We start from the raw sequence: 20,735 nt of genomic DNA on the forward strand, positions 1-20,735 counted from the left end.
GACTGACACTGCTGCTTTTGTACTACAGTGTCGAGGGTTGAATATCTAGCAATACTAATAATATTGTGATCCTCCTCTTTATGTTGTACTCAAGGCTGGTTTGCCAGCATCGACGTAGAGAAAGGACTTAGAAATAGCTGTGTTTAAGAGCACCCATGCACCACCATGTAGTATATTACTCAATGTTTGCTATTTCTTAAGGCAAAACAATGTGTGGTGCTATGGTTGTACATAAATTTATATTGTGCTATGACTAAGATGTGTAACTGCTTCTAGGGTATACCTAGAAGCTATTCACGGTCATGGCTGCTAAAAAGATGCTAAAAAGCTGTCTAGAGTAAAGAAAAGAAGGGGATGAGGAAGATAAATATAGGCTTTGGATATACTTTTTTAATAATTATTTGTACTTCTGTTTAGCTTTTCATTCAAGATCAAATGCTTTAGAGATGAACTATTAAGCACTATTTTAGAAATGAGTAAGTGAAACCACGGAAAGGTGAACTATGCAGTCTTACACTATGAAATTAATCAAAAACAAAGGTGTGACAATTTACAGAATGGTTTGGGGTTTTTTTGAGCACATCCACTAATATTGGTGCTGATTTACATTTGAAATAATTATTTCCAAACAAAGGAGGAATGAAAAGGTAATTGCATTAATCTTGATCGTGATTAAAGCAGAAACTAGGAGAAATTAAGTGGAAAAGATATTTTTCTAGTGTTGCCAGTGTGCAGTGGAAGATAGTAGAGGGAAAAGGGGTGGTTTTTTTCCCTTGTTAAAGAAAAAAAAAAAAAAAAAAGTTGAGCCGTTACAATGTTCGTAATGATCTCAAGAAGAGCATGCAAAATATCTTACATAAATATCTTACATCTTGGATTAGGGCTGGAACGATTTTAAGTATGCAATTTTTTTTTTTTTTGAGTTGGTAGACTGATACGATTTTTTTCTCCCCTGTTTGTTTTAGGTGTTCAGACCTTCAACGATACCATGTTATCTCCATATACCTTCTATTCCTATTACATCCAAGCTCGCAATGTTCATGGTTTTACTAGAAGTGCCTCAGTGACATACAGAACAAAGTCTGGGATGCCCACAGGAAACTTGCATTTGAATCCTGTCTTTCCTGTTAGTCACCACTCTGTTTTACTTCACTGGACAAGCCTCTCCAATGACTCTGGGCCCATAGAGAAATACATTTTGACATGTACTGGCTTGGTTGATCTTCAGCCTTGTGGTCAGTATGAAGGCTTAGAAACTTCAGCAATTATTTGGAATCTCATTCCATTTACAAAATATGTTTTTTCTGTGCAAGCTTGTACTACTGAAGGCTGCTTAAAGAGTGAGCCAGTAACAGTAATTACTGCACAAGCTCTTCCAGAAGGGCTACACCCACCAATGATAGAAACCATCAGCTCTACAGAATTGGCTGTGGAATGGTCGCCACCAGAGAAACCGAATGGTAGGACATGGTATTTACTTTTGTAATTCAAAGATTTTGCAAAGGAAAAGCAGCATTTTCTCAAATCTAGTTAGAATATCCTTATCCATGTGACACAAACTGAGAATGAATCGTCAGAGTGTGTTTTATTCTTTTGGAGTCAACTGAATGTGTTGGGTCAAGGATTTTAGCCGTTAGTGGCATCTGTTGCAGCAAAAATTGCATTTATAATGGAACACTTTAAGTAAAATTAATTATTTCCTAATTTGCCAGACTGCCTAGTTCAGACAGATGTGGCGATATTGCCTGACAAAGAGTAAATAAACAGGTAACAGTTACGGAAAAAAATTTCTAAGAATTAACAGAGAAGTCTGTTTTTAAAACCATCCGTCATGTATAGTAACTAATTCTATTACCAGTATAACTTTGTTAGGGATTAGGTGATTGCCAAGAGTTGCTGCTCTGACTTGTGTAATAATATTTTAGGTTTTTGAAACTGAGAACCCAGCTGTTGTAGGATACTTTGTGATGCCACAGATCTTATTGGTAAACACTTTGTCTTTTAATGTATGTACAATGGAGTTTTGTGAACCTGCACTTACATGCACAAATATTTGTGCATGCAAAACCAAGCATTTTGATCTGTTCCCAAAATGGACATCTGTGTGTATGGGGAGCTCAGCTTTCTGTTCGAACATCTCATTAGCCAGCTATAGCCAGATTAGATAGTAAAAATGCCCACAAAAGAATTTGTGTGTATTTAGAGGGGCAGTTCCTACAAGACAGGTTGATATTTGATGTTAGCACTTGTCCCTCAACCTGCAGCATATACTCCTCATAGTTTAATCTATAGCTATTACATGCATGTAATTGACAGCACAGGCAGATTTAAGCAATAACTTCATATTTCTTTGGACATCTGATCAGATTTCCTAATCTTTCAAAAGACAAAGAGGGGAGGTGTTTCTCACAAGCAGCCTTTCCAGTTCTGTGCATGAATACAGCCCCAAATATGTACTTTATATGGTAATTTAACTATCTCCTGGCATTGCTATGTCTCTCCTCTTTTCCTTTTGGGAAATCTCCAGTTGGCTTTCTTACAGTCTACTCTTACAGTTAAACTGCTTCCACAATCCAATCTAGATCATGCATCACTTCATACCCCAATACTGAACCTTTTTTTTTCCGGAAGTGGTAATACCTACCTGTGTACAGAACAGGTTTATATGGATGCAAAACTGACACACACACACACACACGCGTGCATATCTCGTATCTAGTAGTATGCCCTATAAGGATAGCATTAAACTGACACTCAAAAATTCACTACTCACTGTCTTAAAAAATAAATATCTAAGAGATTAAATATCCCTTTAAAAATCAGAATCCTGAAGTAAATTGCAATAACATTTGATCAGAAGTTTAGAATGTCATCTTTCAGTAAGGGTAGTAGAATTCATACTGTGATCCAGCTGTTTGGTTTGAAATCCTGAAATTGTGTGGAGAGGAAGAAAAAAACACTAATGCAGGGAGTGCCAAAGTGAGCATTTGGATGAAAATAGTAGAAATGAGGAAATCTTTTTATGTTGTATTTTTTATGATGTTGATTGATTGATTGTTAGCTCATTAAATATATTGACTTTAGAATTTTATTAGAAGTCTAGAAAACATTCAAATGCACTAATTTGCCTGGCTTGCTTTCTTCTCTAGGCATAATTATAAGGTATGAACTTTACATGAGAAAAAAATTAAACCCAGCTATGAATTTTCTTCCTCCCCAAAGACGTGTTTTCCAAAGTAGTGGGTGGCTCAGTCCTCAACCAGTTGTTGAGTCTCCTAATGAAAATGCTCTGGCTCCACCACAGACCAGTACAACAATCACTGATCTGAAGCCATTCACAGAGTATGAATTTTATGTGATAGCAGTAAACATGGCAGGTAGCGTATCTTCAGACTGGATATCAGGTCGAACTGGAGAAGCTGGTAAGTATTGATTTGAATTTGTTTGATACAAAAGAAACTCAATTAAAATGCGTGTGTCTAGTGATGCTTCAAATAGGAGCATATTCTCATTTTTTAACTAATTAAAAATAGGTCAGATTATCTCAGAACTTAGCATGTTAAGCAAACCCATTTTTTTGCCTTAAAATCTTGCTGTTGAAGAAAATAATCTCTGTCAATTAAACCAAATTTCAAAACTACAAGTTTGCAAAATCAGCCAAGCAGTGTTTGAATTCTCCACTATTTTCTCAGTTGTTATTTATGTGTTCTTTAAAGGGACAAAACATGAAAACATATTGGTTTTGTCACAAATGTGTTAACAGTAGGTGTGATTCAGCAATGTTGTCCAAGAAGGTATGTATATTCAGAAAGGAGATTCTAATGAGTTTTCCCAAACTGAGGCTTTAATTGTTTAGAAAGTGATTTTTTTAAGAACTTAAGAGAGTTGCCTTTTCAAGAGTATAGTGCTTCAAATTTTTCGTAAGCTTTTAGGGTTGCCAGGTGTTATAATATGGGCCATTTTTCCTCCAAAGTTTAACAAGTTCACAATGGCTCTTATTATGACCCTTGTGTTCAGATTTTCCAAAGAACTTGCCACTTGACATATTATTTGAAATAACAGCTATCTAATTCAATACCTACATTAGAAATCTTTTTTTTTTTTCTTAAGGCAGATAGAACCTATGTTTTGAAGTTAAACATTTTTGTTATATCACTTTTGTTTGCTGTTAACTTGAAAATCATGTGCTCAATCATTTGCTCCTGCAAAACAGCAGGCTAAACTAATTCCCCTTTCAAAATGAGTCTTTGTGCTTATCTGTTCTTAAATACTGTATGTTATGAAAGTGTTAAATTGTATTTGAGAAGAGGTCCATTAGTGTGGTTGTTTGTACATAGCAGAAGTGCTATGAGTTGGTGTCCTATTATTACGGAGTAATCAGGTGGGGATTTAACTGCAGTGCAAACAATCCTTTTACAGATTTACTATGGAAGACAGGGGAACTGTTTTGTTAGAAGTGAGAGACATGTTAATTTCAAACTGGCTTAGCAACCAAAATTGCTTTTAAGATGTTGAAGTATTGAACACTTTTTGCTTTTATCAGTTTTTTCCCAGGTTGCGTGAAGCTTTTCTTCAAGACTTTTTCATTTGTATGTACTTTCCTGCCTGCTACAGGGGTTAGGACTTTAGTGCTGATTAGTATATCTTTGAAAGCATAGGCAGAGTTTTATTCTGCATTCATGGCTAGAGTAGAAAACAGGAGAATGATGAGCGAGGTACTTATATGCTATCAAAATAATCTGACAATTCCTGTTAGATATGAAAATGAGGTTAAAAAGAAAAAGGCAAGACTATCTGAAGCGGTGTTTTCAAATACAGTAATAAAGCTTGGATTGTATGCATTATTTTATGAATGCTATTTTACTCATTACATTTCAGCCCCAGTGTTCATGCCACCTCCGTCAGTATACCCTCTTTCACCATATTCCCTCAATGTGTCATGGGAAAAACCTGAGGATAATTTTGCAAGAGGAGAAGTGGTAGGATACAGCATCAATCTGATGACAGATCAAAGGTTCTTGCCACCTTTTTCCCAGGTAGAACTGTTAATTGCATTAAGTTTTTTTTAACTGATGATAATCAAATTGATAGAGTCTGATGGCTTCCTTGACCTTATGATGAACCATTTTCCTCATTTGCTCTATATCCTCTGATCTAACTTTTAGCCTATCAGTTTGTCTTGAGTGCTCTGTAACGTTATACACAACTTGCATGTTTTAAGTAGCATTCCTGAGCTGATTTGTTTTCAGTAGTGGATGAAATTCAAAGTTGGGAGGGATGAGATTGCTTGACAACATTTAAATTGCCTTGTGCTTTGCATGTTTTGATTCTGTATGGCTATATTTGCTAGTATACTTAAAGCCATGTTGCTTTCTAAAAATCTGCATTTTCATTAACAAGGTACCTGTCTGGCTTCCTGAAAAATGGAAAAATTTTAGAAGTGGTGAAACCTAAAATATCAGAACCCCCACTTTATAAAGTTAAATACATGACTTTAAAATACTGTTGTAATTTTTGAGTACGGGGTTTGGCAAACAAATGCTATGGCAGTAGTTACAAGGTAAAAGCTTAGGAATGTGCAAAGAATCATGATAGGTGGCCAGAACGTGGGAGTGAATCTGGTGTTTGGACATTGTATTTCTCGTTTTGGAGCTGATTTTTGTCTTTTCAGTGGTACCACAGATGGGCCTCGGTTAATTTGTCTATGAAGTGGCAATACAATTGCTCCTGGGGCTGTTGTAAAAATACATAAATGTAAATTGCTTCTGGTCACAGGTTTGCAAGATTTTTCATCTAAATAAACACCTGATAAAGTAGTTATCTAAAATACATCAGTTTAGTCTGTTGTACTGTCTCTGATAATTTTAAATAATGTTGAAGTAAAGATTCAAATGTCTGTAGGTAGTGATTATTTCCCTCCTTCCTAACACCTGCTGAACGTGTCACTCATTCAATGGTGATCAGATTTCACTACTTAATAGTGTCATCTTCTTCTTTTGGATTGTAGCTGCACTGTTTGTAGTGGTAGCCGCACCATCACACAGTTTTATGAGGCAATAACTTTGTTTCCTCATTTATCCACTCTGGAACTGGCTTATTACCTCATAAAACAGTGTGATGGGAAGCATTATCACCTAAATCCTAGCTTGCTCAGATTTTCTAAAATAATCCTCTTCCTCAGTTGGTCTTTGCAAGCTTTACCTCAGCTAGATGAAGGAATCTGCAAATTCAGAGACAAGTCTCTTATTAGTGAACATGTGATCAATTAATAAGTATGAAAACACTATTAAGCAATTGTCGCCTTCCAAACTCTTTTCTTTGCAGGTTTTGCATATAGCTGAGGCTCATGAGCTGTCCTATGTAGCGACAGGATTAAAACCTTACAGGATATACAACTTTACTGTTACTCTCTGCAATCAAATTGGTTGTGTAACCAGTGAGCCAGGCATGGGACAAACCTTGGCAGCTGGTAAGGAAACAATCTGTATGAAAGTGCAAAGCTGACGCACAGTATACTAATGAATACCATTAAGATGATCGTAGTTTGATGCACAGTGACAGGGGTAGATGCTGTATTAATACAAAGTGACTTGCTTAATTATTATTTGTTTATCTTGACAGATTAAAATCAAAATGTTTTCAATTAAGGCTTAAGGTGCATTATTATGGCACAAGGATTTGTGTACTGCTCTCTCAGTTACAAGTTATGGATATGTATATTTTTTGTCTATTTATTTAAACGATAACTGTACACAAATGTGACTGAACTCATTCATTCATTCATTTATGATGCTATGAAGTTCTTAGTTTGCTGTTGGAGTTTTTTAGTGTGTATGTTGTGTTTGTGTGGCATGACATATAAAATGCATGTGCTGTGCCAATGTTTTATTTAACCCATGAACGGGGAGTTACATGGCTTTTCTAGTAAACTCGAACATATGTACATAGTGTATTTGTGTGTCTAAGTCAGAAGCAACATACATGCTTTGGGTCTGCTTTTTTGAAAATGTTTATTTAGCCTCTAAGATTTATGAGATTTATGTATATTGATATATATTTTTAGTATCATAATACTGTCTTTTAATACTATAAATATGAACTCGCAATTAATGCTTTGTGACATACTTGTGATCACCTGTGGAGAGCTGGCTGCTTAGCATTGTGGTTTCCTTTTATACAGGCATATACACATTAATTATTTTCACAACAGTAGCATTTTCAGTTAAGCAGTTAGTGATGTTGTCATATTGATGTTGTGATGATGATCTTTGAAATTACCTCACTTATGTAATTCCATCTCTCAAAGGGAAAAACTAAAAAGTTTCCACGGTGGAATGTTTTTCTAGACTCCCTGGGCTGTATTTGAATTGCCTGAACTCCATCAAAGCTCTTCTGCCTAATCAGTGGAGAGATATAGGAGCTTCCAGTTAAGAAATATGCAGTTGCCCAGAGCTCAGTTCATACATGAACTGAAGTGGAATTCAAGCTGTTGGAATATAACCTCTAATCTGCCCTTTGTTCTTTATCTCTCTATTTATTTAATTGCCTTTCTGTTTGTTCATAAGTGGAAGATAGATGATTTGTTCCTTGATTCATCATATCATCTGTGTATTTCAGTGGGCAAAGGTTGTTCTGTCAGTCTTCTCTCTTGCTGAATTGCTAATTTCAAAAATTATTTTGTTTCCTTGTACTGCTACTTTTTAAAATTTCAAGCAGGCCCCTATACAGAGCCTCCTACTTGTATGAGCATGACTTTATCCCATACCATGCAGCCATGCAAGGAACAGCATTGCAACCTGTACTGATAACCGCGGAAACAAATATGAACTAATTATTATTACTGCAATTAATCCAACTTTCCATTTATACATTTATTAAGAGATTTGGAAACAATAGCTTGGTTATGCTTGACAGCTTGTTTATGACCATCTCCTCACTGGCTGTGTTAATACCCAGAGAAGAAAGGAGAATACAAAACAGAATAACAGACACATCCCAATTTATTAGCTGTTTTATAGTATAGCCTTTTATTCTTGCTTTCAGTTGTAAGCCTAGAAAGCAAAGAATCACTCCTCTATTGCGTTCCTTTTGTGATTTTAAAGCGTGTTCATACGATGTCTTAAATTTTGACAAACTAAAGAGTAAAACACTTAAATTTTGCATGGAATTTTATATTTTATCTTTTATCATTCACGGGGTTTTTTTCTGGAGAAAATAATATAATAATCTCCATTCAGGTTGGTTGTTTCTGGGGCATGTTAGATTTTATAAATTTCTGTTTGTCTTTGTTTCCAAAGGAAATTTAAAGGAAATATTACTTGTATGGTGTCTTTTCTATCAAGGCAAGCTCAAACTTGCAACAGTGAAGAAACCAGTTCTGTCATTTGTAAAAACAAATGCTCAGGTCTTAGTCCATTAATATTCTTTTGTGTCACTGAATGGTGCAAAATGAAATTAAAATTGCCTTTCTAGTACTGTTGAGGGGTTCTGTTTTGTGAAGGAATGTCTCCCTGGCACAGAGACAGCCTCCCTGGCTGGATGCCAGTCCCCCTCCATGCCCTGGCAAAAGGAGCTTTTTGGAGAAAGTCTCGACTGAAATGTTCTCCAGCACAGTGGTCCCCTTGCATCATATTGCAATCCAGGAGCTTTGAATTGTGTTCCAAGTTGATCTAGAGGTTATACTAAATTAGACTAATTCTTCTCTGATTCTGATGGGGATAATGGAAAACCATTTCTACTCCTGCCATGTGTGGAGTATACTGCTTTATCATATGGAGCATTTAAACCTGATGACTCTGATTTTGGCATGTCCAACTGAGGCATATTAACAAGGGATTCCCTTTCAGAATTTCCAATGCCTTCTAAAATTTGCCTCTAGAAGTCTCAAGTAATTTTTAAGCTTTGTTCTTATTCATTAGGTTAATTTGAAGACTAGCTACAAAAAGATGCTTTTCCAAATATACCTTCTTTTATCTCTGGTAACATGTTCTTTTATATAGTGTAACAAGCAAATAAAAATAAGGGCAGAAACAAAGGTATTAAAGTATTAGAAACAAAAGTATGGAGGAAGAAAACCAAGAGTTTTTGAGAGAGGGGAGAAAAAAACCCCTGCAGTCAGGGGCAGGATTTAGGGGTAAGACCTAAGTGAAGAGAAGCATCAGAAATAGTCTGCAGATCTTTTGATGAGAAGTCTTTTTAGTGTGGTGTTTTTTTTTTTTTTTAGAAGTATAACTTAAAATTGTTTAAAATAATCCAGAGGCAAATGTAACAAGTCGATCCCTTCTAATCTGATCCGGTATACACATCTGTACTGGGAATCTCTCATGAGTAGCTTTCCAGATGAAGAGTGAAAGAAAACTGAAATCAGCCATATGTCCTTGCGTCTGGCAAACTGGCAGAAAATCTCCTCACCTATATATACATCCATGATATTTGTAAATGGTAATAAAAGAAGCCAAGTAAGCCAGAAGAATGTGAGGAGAAAGAGTGAGGAAGCAAACAAAATAGAACTAGTAAGAAATGAATTATTTCATAAAAAAGCTGAGTGGAAGCTGTCACAAATACATATGAAACGAGGAAAAAGAATCGATGTGATAAATGAAAGGTATGCCTGATGCATGACCATCTCCAAGAATGGTAAAAAGTGTCAGAAGATCAATGTTACATGGTAATGCAGTATAGGGATGAAAGATCAAAGGAAGCATGTCAAGGTAATGGAAGAAGAGATTTAACCCATGTCTATAACTCGAAGAGAAGGTGACTGAGCAGAAATAGGACCTCAATTTGGTATGTTTGGATACAAAAAAGACTCAAATAATTAAAAATGTTTCATTTTTTTCTGTCAGTATTTTGAATGTTAAACTAAGGATGTGCATTCCACAATCCATTTGTTATTTTACACAATCTTTACACACTGCAATATTGCGCACATGCTATTGAATGCCTTGGCTGATAGATGAGGCAAGTTCTTTTTTTAATAGTTTGTTTGAAAATTTGAAGTTTGATCATCAAGTGGAACTGCATGTATTGAATTGAAAGCGATTACTGGACAGTAACTACAGTTTTTTCGTCTCAACAGCTAGAGTCACATTTTATTATATTTCTTTCTCCAGATTCCACTGAGTTCAAATTACTGTATATTTTTGAGAATGAGATTCGGCCTGTTGTTGTTACCAGATCTTAAGCTGTGTTCAAAGGCCCTTTTTATCACATGTAGGATTCTGAGCTAGTACCTCGGAATCTATAGAACTGTACTAGTTGGTACCAATCAGGGAATGACCTTGTCCCTTAAAAGTGATTTTTGACAATGTATTTTATAAAACTATTAATTACTTATGTTATTCTTTGCAGCATCTACCAAGACAAAACAGGTGTGTTTTCCAAATTTTTCAGTCAGGTAGAGAAGCATATTTTTTTTCTCCCCAACAATTTCTGACATTTCAACAGAATGGAATTAGCCATGCAAGTGCTTGGACTAGTACTATTGCTTTTGTTACCCCTCTCAAATCAGAGAGACAAAGGGCACCTTAAACAATCTATACAGCTATGTTTCATTAAGTACTGTGTGACTGAGCACATTTCTTGTAATTAAGTTCGTCTTTCCTTTGCTCTTCTTAATTTTTTTAAACTTCATTTTTTAAAGCTTCATTTAAATAGCATTTTTTAAGAGACACCAAAGTACCCTTTTGTGTTTGCTACCATCTACCTCAGCACATTATATTCCTGATCCTTTGCTTTTGATGGCAATTACAGGGTTCAGAAGTTAATTTCTAGAAGATATCCTTCCAGCACCCGCTGCATCTGGCTTCTTGGCAGACTTCTCAAGCAGTTGAATTGGTGGCTTTGAGGTTGCCTCTGGGTTTGCTGTGGCAATGATGCTGATGGGCTTTCTGGGCTGTCTTACACTCCTTGATGTCATTTTCTTTGTGATTAGCCTTTCAATCTGAATAATTTGTATATTTTTTCCGTTCATGAATAAGGTCCTGTGCAAGCCCTTTTCAAAAGCCTCAACTCATTTATCATGGCAATACAGCATTTGTTTATACCTGTCATAGACTACTTTTCTACAAAAAGCTATGCCTCAATTTTGAAATCACAAATACCCATTAAACAGGTAATAAGTAATGTATATTTTCCTTTGTTACAGAAGAGAAATATGAGGGCCATTTGCTGGTGGCCTGAAAACACAGATTGTTTTGCATGCATGTACATAAGTCTCTTCATTGTGAATAGGACCCAAAGTGATTAAACAAGCACTCTTAATATGTTAATTTATAATTTTAATTACAACAATCTTGTATATATAGTCATTAGTGAATACTAATATAAATATTTTTCTATCTTTTTATTCATAATGCATAAACCAATCATCCAGTTACTTCTCGGCAGTTGCCTGTTTCCGTTTCATAATACAATCTTTGTTCTTAGTTATGAATGCATTTTGTTCATTCCTGTCTTGAATAATCCCTCATTAAGCTAGTCACTTTCTGCTCCATGCTAAAAAGGAAAAATTATCATGCAAATGTGGCATGCCATATTAAAAAGCACATTACCAAACACTTTTGTTGCTGTCCTTCAATTAGTTTCCCTTCTTTGAATTTAATTTCATTTGTTGTTAAACTACTGACTTGATGTATGGACTCATGAATTTGAGGCTGCTGCCAAGAATGTAGCAGGGAAAAAAAATCAAAGCCTTTTCAGAGAGCTGCAGAGGCAAAGCTGAAATGAATTTGCTTCACCTTTGACAAGAACACTTGAGCAGCATTGGAATCCTGTGATGTTTCAGCTTGGCTAATTATCCAATTATTTATTTCAAAAATAAAGACACTGTTTTACAATTAGAAAGGTGTAAAGTAATCTGAGAAATTCCGTAATGACAGATGACTTAAGTAGCTTCTGAGATAAACAATATCTGCTCGAACTTGTCTTGCCAAGTGTTCAAGCTGTAGTTAAACTGCGCTCTGAGTTTCAGGAAATTAGTAAGGACTCAAAACTTACTTGTTTCTTCTCCCCTACCAATCACATATTGCTCTTCAGAAAATAGCTCAGTTTGGTTTTTTCCCTCTGTGTCAAATTTGCAAGATTTTTGAGCTATGTTTAAGTTGCATTCCTCTTGATTAAGAGCTTTTGGTTCAAAGCAATACTTTTTAATTGCCTAATGATATAAGTCAGTTCTTAGGAAAGAACCGTGCATTTAGGAGTTCATTTGCAATATAACTGAAAAATTCATTGCATGGCAGTAAAACAATTTACTGTTAATTACAAGGAGAAGAATTTGCTGTACCATGCTCACAGATTGCCATGAATCATGCAGCACTCCTAGAGATTTATAACAGATGTGTAAGTGGGATGAATTAGCAGGGTTTAATAACAGAGACACAAATCATGCAGACTTCAAGGAGCTTTAATTGATATACTAGAATGTGACGGGCATGAATCACTCAGCCATTCAACAGCACTGTAACATATGGTCAGCTCAATATGCTGCATCTTAAATCGGTTGGTGAGTCGTTGGTTGTCCCATATGGTGGAAGCAATATATTTTTCATGATTTTTAAAAAATACTGTGTGTTACATCTATTTTTAAAGAAATATGATCGTAACATACCTGTGCTATTAAATTTTCTTTTGATGTCCGTTATGGGTGGATTTTATTCTTTTTGGGGGAAGAGTTCAAAATGGACTCTGAAGAATCTTCTAAAAAGCAAAATACTGCTGTTGGAAGATATAAGTGTTACTTCTTGACTCATTTACAGTTGAAATGACTAATACTGTTGCGAAGTGCAGAGAAAGAAATGATCATATCAGAAATGCTATGGCAATCTCTTGGTCCTCTTGACTAGTAACTTGTAGTAAAAATGAAATGGATGATGAAAAGTGAGTGATGTAATTTTACCTGCAAGGTAAACTCCAAGATCAGGAAAAATAGATTTTCTTTAGTGTTTTGTCCTCAAGTTTGCCAGATGTTTCTGTTTTGATTTGTAGGTGTGCATTTTGAATTCAACTGAACAATTATACAAAACTGTATACTTTCTGTTACTGTTGCTTTCCTGAACTATTCAGAGTGGCAAATTGAAGGCTTCTGAGGGAGGAGTGCACAAATATGAGTATTCTGAGCAGTAGTTATTCAAACATATGTAAGCCTGTTAAATTTAGCCATAGTGTAAATATGTTATTCCTGGAATGTGGTGGAGTATGGAAAAGCTTTAGCAGTTGTATTAGTAAACCTGACAGACTTGAGAAAGGAGTATAGTATCCTTAGAACCATGGCTGCCAGAATTTAATGTCAACAATTAAAATTTATTTTGATCCTCACCTAGTGTTTATTACTGTTTGTATACACAACAGACCTTACTAATACAGAGATGCACTATTAGATGGAATTACCATCTGTTCAGAGCAAAATGCTGGCATCTGTCTTTGAGTCTAAAACTAAAATGATATTATTTCAAACAAAACAAAATTAACTGCTCTTTACTTACCAACTTCATTTTTGTGTACATGTGTGTGCATACACACATGGGAAAGTCTTATTTGTAATGACCTGTGTAGCAACATCTATATTTAGATATATGACTTCAACATAAGCTGTATGGGCCATCTGTCTTTATAGGTCTTTTTGTGCCCTCCACTACACAATGGCATGCAGCAATCATGGGCTTTTAAATACTGTTTTAGCTGTATAATATATTAAATATGTATTATATAGCAAGACATTAAAACTACATAATTAAAAAACACAAAATGTGACTTTGAATCCACTAAAACGTAGTACACTTATTATTTTGACAGATGTATCTTTACAGAACTTCACAAAAAAAATTAAATAGGTAAAATACCGTTGACTAATCTTTCAGAAAGTAGCTACAGGTACCACAGTGACACCTTTAGGAAAATATCTACTGTATGGTTTAGTCTTGAATATTTTTAATTTCAGCATTTAGTACCCTGCTGGGCTACTGCTACAGACTTTTTTTCAGTCCTTTCTGTTTCTGTGCAGTTTGTTTTTCTGTTTCATTTTAACTTGGGTAACCTATTACGTACAGTTTTCTGCTGTCTTGATGCACAAGAACTCTCAAGCATCAACGAGACTGTAGTTTAAACACTAATGTTATAGCAAGGATGTTACTTTCTGAAAAGGTAGGCTTCTGTTCCATATATTACAAAATAATAAATTGTGTCATGCCAGTGTTTAATGCGTGTACACAGTGCATTAACTGTAACTGTAGTACATTTATTTGTGCTAGAGGAGACTTGAAAATGATTAAAAAATCAATACTTCCCTGTCAGAGAAGCAAGTGTTACGATGCATTTAAGTAGTTAATTGCATAAGCCCCATAAAAGCTTCAGGTTTCGGTATCAGAGATGCTATAATTATGGTTGAAGTAACTGTCGTTTATTAATACTAGACTTTAAAGGAAGATACAGTTATTGTCATGAGTGTTAGTTAGCTGTATGTGTTTTAGAAATAATGAATTTTAGTGTTTCTATTTTACCATCAGTAATCTGAACTGGAGGGCTCAACCTCTTATGTTCGCATTTAAAATGCTGACGTACACTAGTTCCCTCCAAAGGTGAAGTTTTGATTGTTAAGCCATGTTTTCTATTTAAACTTGTGCATTAATACCACAATTCATTAGTGCCGTGTCTTACTTATGCAGGGAAGCTTATGACCTCACACTGCATTACTTCAATTTTGACATTGTAAATTTCTACCATAGCATGAGATACTAATTAGATTGTGAAGTCATAAATGATGCCTAAGCAGGAATTTACAGCACATAGTGTCATTGGCAGTTTCCCAGTTCCCCATTCCCTGCTTTCTCAAAGAAGAATATTTATCAAGTTAGGGGGGTGCAAGGAGAAAGAAGGAAGAAAAAAATACAGCAACATGCTACAGACAAACTGAAAAAAATGAAAAATATGTTAATGATCTTGAAAATGCACACATTTTTAAAAGGATGTTAGTAATTCATTCTAAATGAAGCAATCTCTTCTTTAAAGAGCTCACACTATGTACAATTCTGTGAATTATATGTGAATCTATGTGAAGTAATATGTCAGATTTCAAAGGCCTATATTTTAATTCAAGTTTTATTGTTCTTGAAAATCGTTTATTGCTCTTTACTATGTCATTATGAGAACAAGTAATTTTTACAAGTTGTCATCATATTTCACTTCCTGGGTACAAATGAAGTTTCTGTTGTTAAATTCTTTTCTTTAAAAGGGAAAGAAGGGGAAGGGAAGGAAAGGAAAAGGCAAGATAAGGCAGATATAGATTCTGTATGTAGTAGAGAATTCTCATACTTCTACAGATGACATCTTTTATTGTTTCAGTGATGGTCCATTTATCTCCCACCAGTGCAGCCATCATGCCATTATCCAAACAGGTCATGCTGCCCTCCAGTGGCTTGCTGTACGTTATTTAGAGAAAAAAAATTAAAAAAAGTGGTCATAACTTAGCTATAGAGTGGTCAATACTATCACAGTGTTGGTTTTCATGGTAGGAGGAACGTTGCAATAGCATAAAACTATCTTATGCTGATACCTTTGTGGAAACAATCCTGTATGAAGTCTTACTTTGTTAGAGTGTTGGTGGAGAAAAGTTGGAGAGGATCATTTTCTTGAACTGAGTGATTATCTCAACATATGCTGACATCTTATGTTTGCACCATGAGGAAAACAACCTGATGGGCCTTCAGTATTGTGGATGGATAGCTGGTCTGCTTCTGTTGACAAAGTTCAGTGATGAAGGAATTCTGTTGGCATGTACCATACTGCTGAGATATGACAAGAGTTAATCAACTATTCAGATTCTCCTTTGGTCTTTCACTCAGATCCAATGCTGAAAGTCAAACAGATATGTGCTTACTGTTAGTATGGCACAAGAGGCTAACAGAGGAAAGAATACTAATATAATTTTTCCAAAAATGCTGGTTCAGATTCCTAAAGATTATGAAAAAAAATTGGTTTAGGTATCATACTATAGACATTTATCCAAAGCCTGAGTAAACAAATAAGGTATTTCTTGTGGAACTGAAAGTAAGTTCTTGTAAAGATTTAGACTGGTTTTTTTGGAGTTGGTTTGGTTTAGTTTTACTCTTTTTGGTTTTGCTGTGGATATCTGTGTTTATTCTTAAGGTGATCAGAAACTGAAGCAGGATTACAAAAATATTATACGTAATAAATAATTTCCCAAATATTGTGTACAATGATACCTACATATTTTTTTTCTTTTATTCACAGCTCCAATAAAACTTAGTGCCCCTCAAGTTGAAGGAATAAACGGCACAACTGTAAAGATATATTGGAATGAACCTGAAGAACTTAATGGGCCTTCTCCCATCTACCAAGTGGAAAGGATGGATACGTCTTTAGCTACATGGAGTACAGAAGTAATGAAAGGGATCCGTTTCCCAGGAAATGGATATTACAGATTTGCTAGTTCAACTCTCCCTGCCAATACTTACTTTACAGGTAAATGAGTTTAAATGGCTTACAAAATATACCAATTGTACCCTGCACTTCTTTTACCATTTATTATTGTATTCTATATAATTTTCATGGTAAAATCCATAGTTTTTCATTTATAAGCATAATGTGATTGTTAGTGATGTGTGGGCTATCTCTATTCTCACATAAAAAAAACCATGAAAAATGTTATTGGACATGGGGGATTTGTATTCTCTTGCCTTTGGACATAGAGACATACAGGATGGTGAATGTTGCTGCATATTTGACTCATTTCCTAGTGCTAAATAGAAGATAGATCCTATCCTTTTTTGATTAAAGAATTCAATGAATTTGCTGTGAATATTAAGGCATATATTCTTTTTGAAGATTCTTGAGGTTGCATGAGCACTCAAAAGTGCTTTCTGCTGTGTTCAGAACACTTGTGTAGTGGTCTTGTTAGTTTTGTCAAGGAAAGAAAAAAGGCTACCAATCTGACAGAAGTCTGCTGTTTCTGAGCCACTGGGTATTATCTCCTCTCTTTATTAATTGGTTATTTATTTTGGAAGAGGGCATTTTTTCAGATCAAAGCAGCCCAATTATCCTATGTTCTGTGATTCTCATCACTGACTGATACCTTCACTTCTTGGAAGAAGCAATGATATAAACCTCATGTTTTTTGGGAAAATACCTAAATGAACCTTGATGGGTGTTTGAAATGTTGTAGAGGTCTGTAAGTGAAATACTACATTTGTGTGCATGAAGTATGAGTTTTCAAGAGTACAAGAAGAAAGGGCAGAGCTGAAGGTTTAAAATGTTTTTTTTAAAAATCTGTATGAAAGGGAGGGGGGGGGGTGTGTGTGTGTCAAGTCATGAGACTAATAGTAACAAGGGTCTTGTTTGTTAAGACAAATAAGAGCTGCAAAAAACATGCAGCATTGTTAACACCCAGAAGAATATCAGAGATCTGAGGAGGACCAAGTAGCTTACAGCCCTTTTCTTCTGGGTCACCACAGGTAATTCTGGCAAGAATATGTGAGTGCAGAAATCTTGGTACTTGCAAAGATGTGCATGTGCAAATTCATTTTTTCTTTAGAACGAAAGAAACACCTTCTTTCTCTGATTGGCCAGTGAATCTGATTAAAAAGCAAAAAAAGCTGAAGATTACTTCCATTTTTTTCTTGCTAGGTGCTTATTTGACTGATAAATAATAATAACAAGTGATAATGTGTTATTTAAATATTGACACCATGTAGACTTGCAAAACCTGTCTCTGTGCAGGAATCTGTAGGAACAGCTGTTGAGCTCCTTTCCTTATCCAATTTGTTTGATGCTTTTTCTAATATCAGAGTTTGTACCCTTAACTGTATATTTAGTAAGAAAAGTATCTTGATTGTATTTCTTTTGCTGTCAGTAGTGGTATTCTAAACACCAAAGGAACTGTGAGCTGTATTTTTCTCTTACCGGGGCTCCAGGCAGTCTCATCATTGTTATGAATATAGTTATATAGTTTAATCAGACAGGTAAATAATTATAAGTATCACAGAATTTCCTTCTCATAAAAAGTGTCTGAGAATGGGGAAGACGATGTTGCACCACTGTGATTGTTACCATGTCTAATTGCATCCAGGCAAGCCCAACAGTAGTCTGCCCAAGCACGATTTCAGTCTAGGGATCAGTTATGCTCCACAAGCTGAGATTGTGGCCTTCAATGGGGTTTATTGAGGTGGCTGAGGTGATTTGAGAGAGTTTGGACAGACAGGTTGTGAGAAGATATTAAAATAAAGCTCCCTTTACAATGGGACCTGATGGCTGGGTGGTGTGTGGTTACATATAATTTATTAATGCTTTGGATTGTGTTCTTCCTTTTAAATTGGCTATTAGTCTGAGCATCTGTAGATGACCTAGAATCAAAATATGCAAGGCAATTTGTCTACACATCAGCTGGTAATGACTGACATTCGGTTAAATCAGCCTGTTTCAGTACCTAAAAACATGTAATGCAGGTACTTGATAACTCAATAAAGTTTTTGAAAAATATAAATCTGTGGTTTCTAAGTAGATAGTCAGTCCTTCTTCCAAGATATGATGGAGGCAAAATTATAGCAAATCCAAGAGAGTTTAGAATGACAGACCCTTAAGGAAATGAAAAATATTCTTTACTAGTACTCTGCACTTGTTGAGACCTTCTCTTATCACCCATCTCTGAAGACAAGCAGTTGGCAATTGTGGATATAGATGGAACAGTTTTAGTGTGCATGCAGCTGTGTACATTTTTGACACAAAAGTGTGCCAGCTTGTATATGTCAGTCAGCAGTGAGATACTTCTCGGTGAGTCTGGGATCTCCCACTGCTAATCTGGAAAAAGATAGATCAGTTTATTCATTGCTAATAAATGCAGTTGCCCTCACTACCTTCCCAGCTGGTCTTACAGTCTGAGGTGCAAGCAATAGGGGCAGATGTATTATCTGGGAAATCTTCCAAATTCATCTTTTAAAAAAACCAAACAACTGATTAAGCAATATTAAGCAGTGTCCTGTCTGTAACAAAGCCTTCAGCTGCACGGGCCGATGTGCTCCGAGTACATATTAGATGAGTGGAAGTCAGGAAAAGAAAAGAATTGTTTCTGCCAGGGCTGTCCACATGCAGCTTATCAGCTCTTCAAACTGTGAAGAATTGTTTCAACCATCTGTTAATATCATTTCACTGAAAACTCAAGCTTGAGTTTTTAATACTTACACATATCGCTTGAAGTTCTTAGGTACAACAGCATTCGTTGTAGCTATCAAAATACTACCAGGCTAAGGAACTGTTAGTATTTTTGTTTTAGCTAAGGAATTCATCTGTCTCCCATCTCTGAAGATTGGAGTATCCAGGTGTTTATGTTCATATCTTCCCTATGAGACAGAAAACTGGTATAATTTTGACTTAATAGTGCTGAAGTTCAGACTCTACTTAATGCAGAAGTTTATACTTAAAAGGCCCTCTAGAAATGGCTAGAACTAATTTTACAAATTAGTTACTTCATATGTTTTGCTTTAATGCCTAATACGAAGGTAACGATCATGATGTCACGTTACCATGGCCTTCACCACTAACAAATGGGTGAGAATAGTTTGCTCTGCAGGGAAGTTAGGGTCTTCGTCTACTTGCTAGAGAGGTGTGCCAAGACTTACAAGTAAGGTCCTTTGAGATCATTGAATAAAATCCATGGAAAATAGAATGTTGAACCACTGAAAAGTGTGTGTGACAATATAAAAAAAAAAAAGCCAACAGATATTTTTATGAAAAGACTTTTCATTCAGTTCTTTTTTGCTCCTTTGTTGAGGGGTTAGGACTTAAAGTGCCCAAATGGATGAAATAAAAACTGGTGTGGGAATTTTGACCTGTGCAATTAGGCCCTGCTTAGGGCCTAATCACGTTTGATTTTAATTTGAGGCACTACCTTCTGTTCAGATTCATAACTCATAAATATCTCCTGAGGGTGAAGCAGCTTTAACTTCCTGTTTTACAGAGAGTAAGGGATCACCTTTTTCTTGGAAAACATGATTCCCTGAGAAAGCGTGTGTGCCCCCTGTTGAGTGTATTGGTGGATGCTGTGCCTTCAGATAGAAACAGTGCCACTGCTTAAGCTTCGTAGGATATCCTGTCAAAAAGCTGTGTGCTATTATTTGCTAGAGCAAGTATACTGGATTAAGCTTCTAAGGACAGAGAAAGGGAAGTTTAGTTTTTTCTGGTTTTACTGAGCAAATACATGGCAAACTCCTGAGTTCTTTAAAAAAGGAACTTCTGGGCACAAAGAGCATCCGGTTGAAAATTGGAACCTGAACGTGTCTGGGATGAAATGAAATTTGAGCTAGGAGTTTAAGTACCACAATTTAGTTGTCTAAAGTACAGCCATGGATTACTCAAATCACTTTTTGAATATTCACTCTGACCCGTGGCTAGACAGAAAGTCCTTGGCAGAGCTGATGAGATAAGGCCTGTTATAGTTAGAAAGGGTAGAAAATGCAATCAGTTGGACATGTGAATGAACAAGAAAGCTCCTTGACTCCATGCTATGGAGATACGTTTGGGCTCCATGAAGAGAAACTTGGTGTATCTGTATGAGTATGTAAGAACTGCTCCCTGTGTAAAGAGTGACTCAGCTCATAGAATCACAGAATTGTTAAAGTTGGAAAAGACCTCTAAGATCAACAAGTCCAACCATCAACGCAAAACCAACATGCCTACTAAACCATGTCCCAAAGTACCACATCTACATGTTTTAGGAACACCTTCGGGGA

The 20,735-nt window shown here is 35.7% G+C and overlaps 1 protein-coding gene across 1 annotated transcript in view; it reads left to right on the forward strand.

Moving 5' to 3' along the window:
* USH2A (usherin) overlaps window positions 1–20,735 on the forward strand; it is a 386,799-nt gene that overhangs the window by 91,904 nt on the left and 274,160 nt on the right. Inside the window, exons 17-21 of the mRNA XM_054061157.1 lie at window positions 966–1,460; window positions 3,150–3,422; window positions 4,879–5,036; window positions 6,325–6,469; window positions 16,246–16,476. Coding sequence (XP_053917132.1) covers window positions 966–1,460; window positions 3,150–3,422; window positions 4,879–5,036; window positions 6,325–6,469; window positions 16,246–16,476 — 1,302 coding nt within the window. The remainder of the gene's footprint in view (window positions 1–965; window positions 1,461–3,149; window positions 3,423–4,878; window positions 5,037–6,324; window positions 6,470–16,245; window positions 16,477–20,735) is intronic.

The sequence above is a fragment of the Cuculus canorus genome, chromosome 3, assembly GCF_017976375.1.
Source record: "Cuculus canorus isolate bCucCan1 chromosome 3, bCucCan1.pri, whole genome shotgun sequence".
NCBI classification, from domain to species: Eukaryota; Metazoa; Chordata; class Aves; order Cuculiformes; family Cuculidae; genus Cuculus; species Cuculus canorus.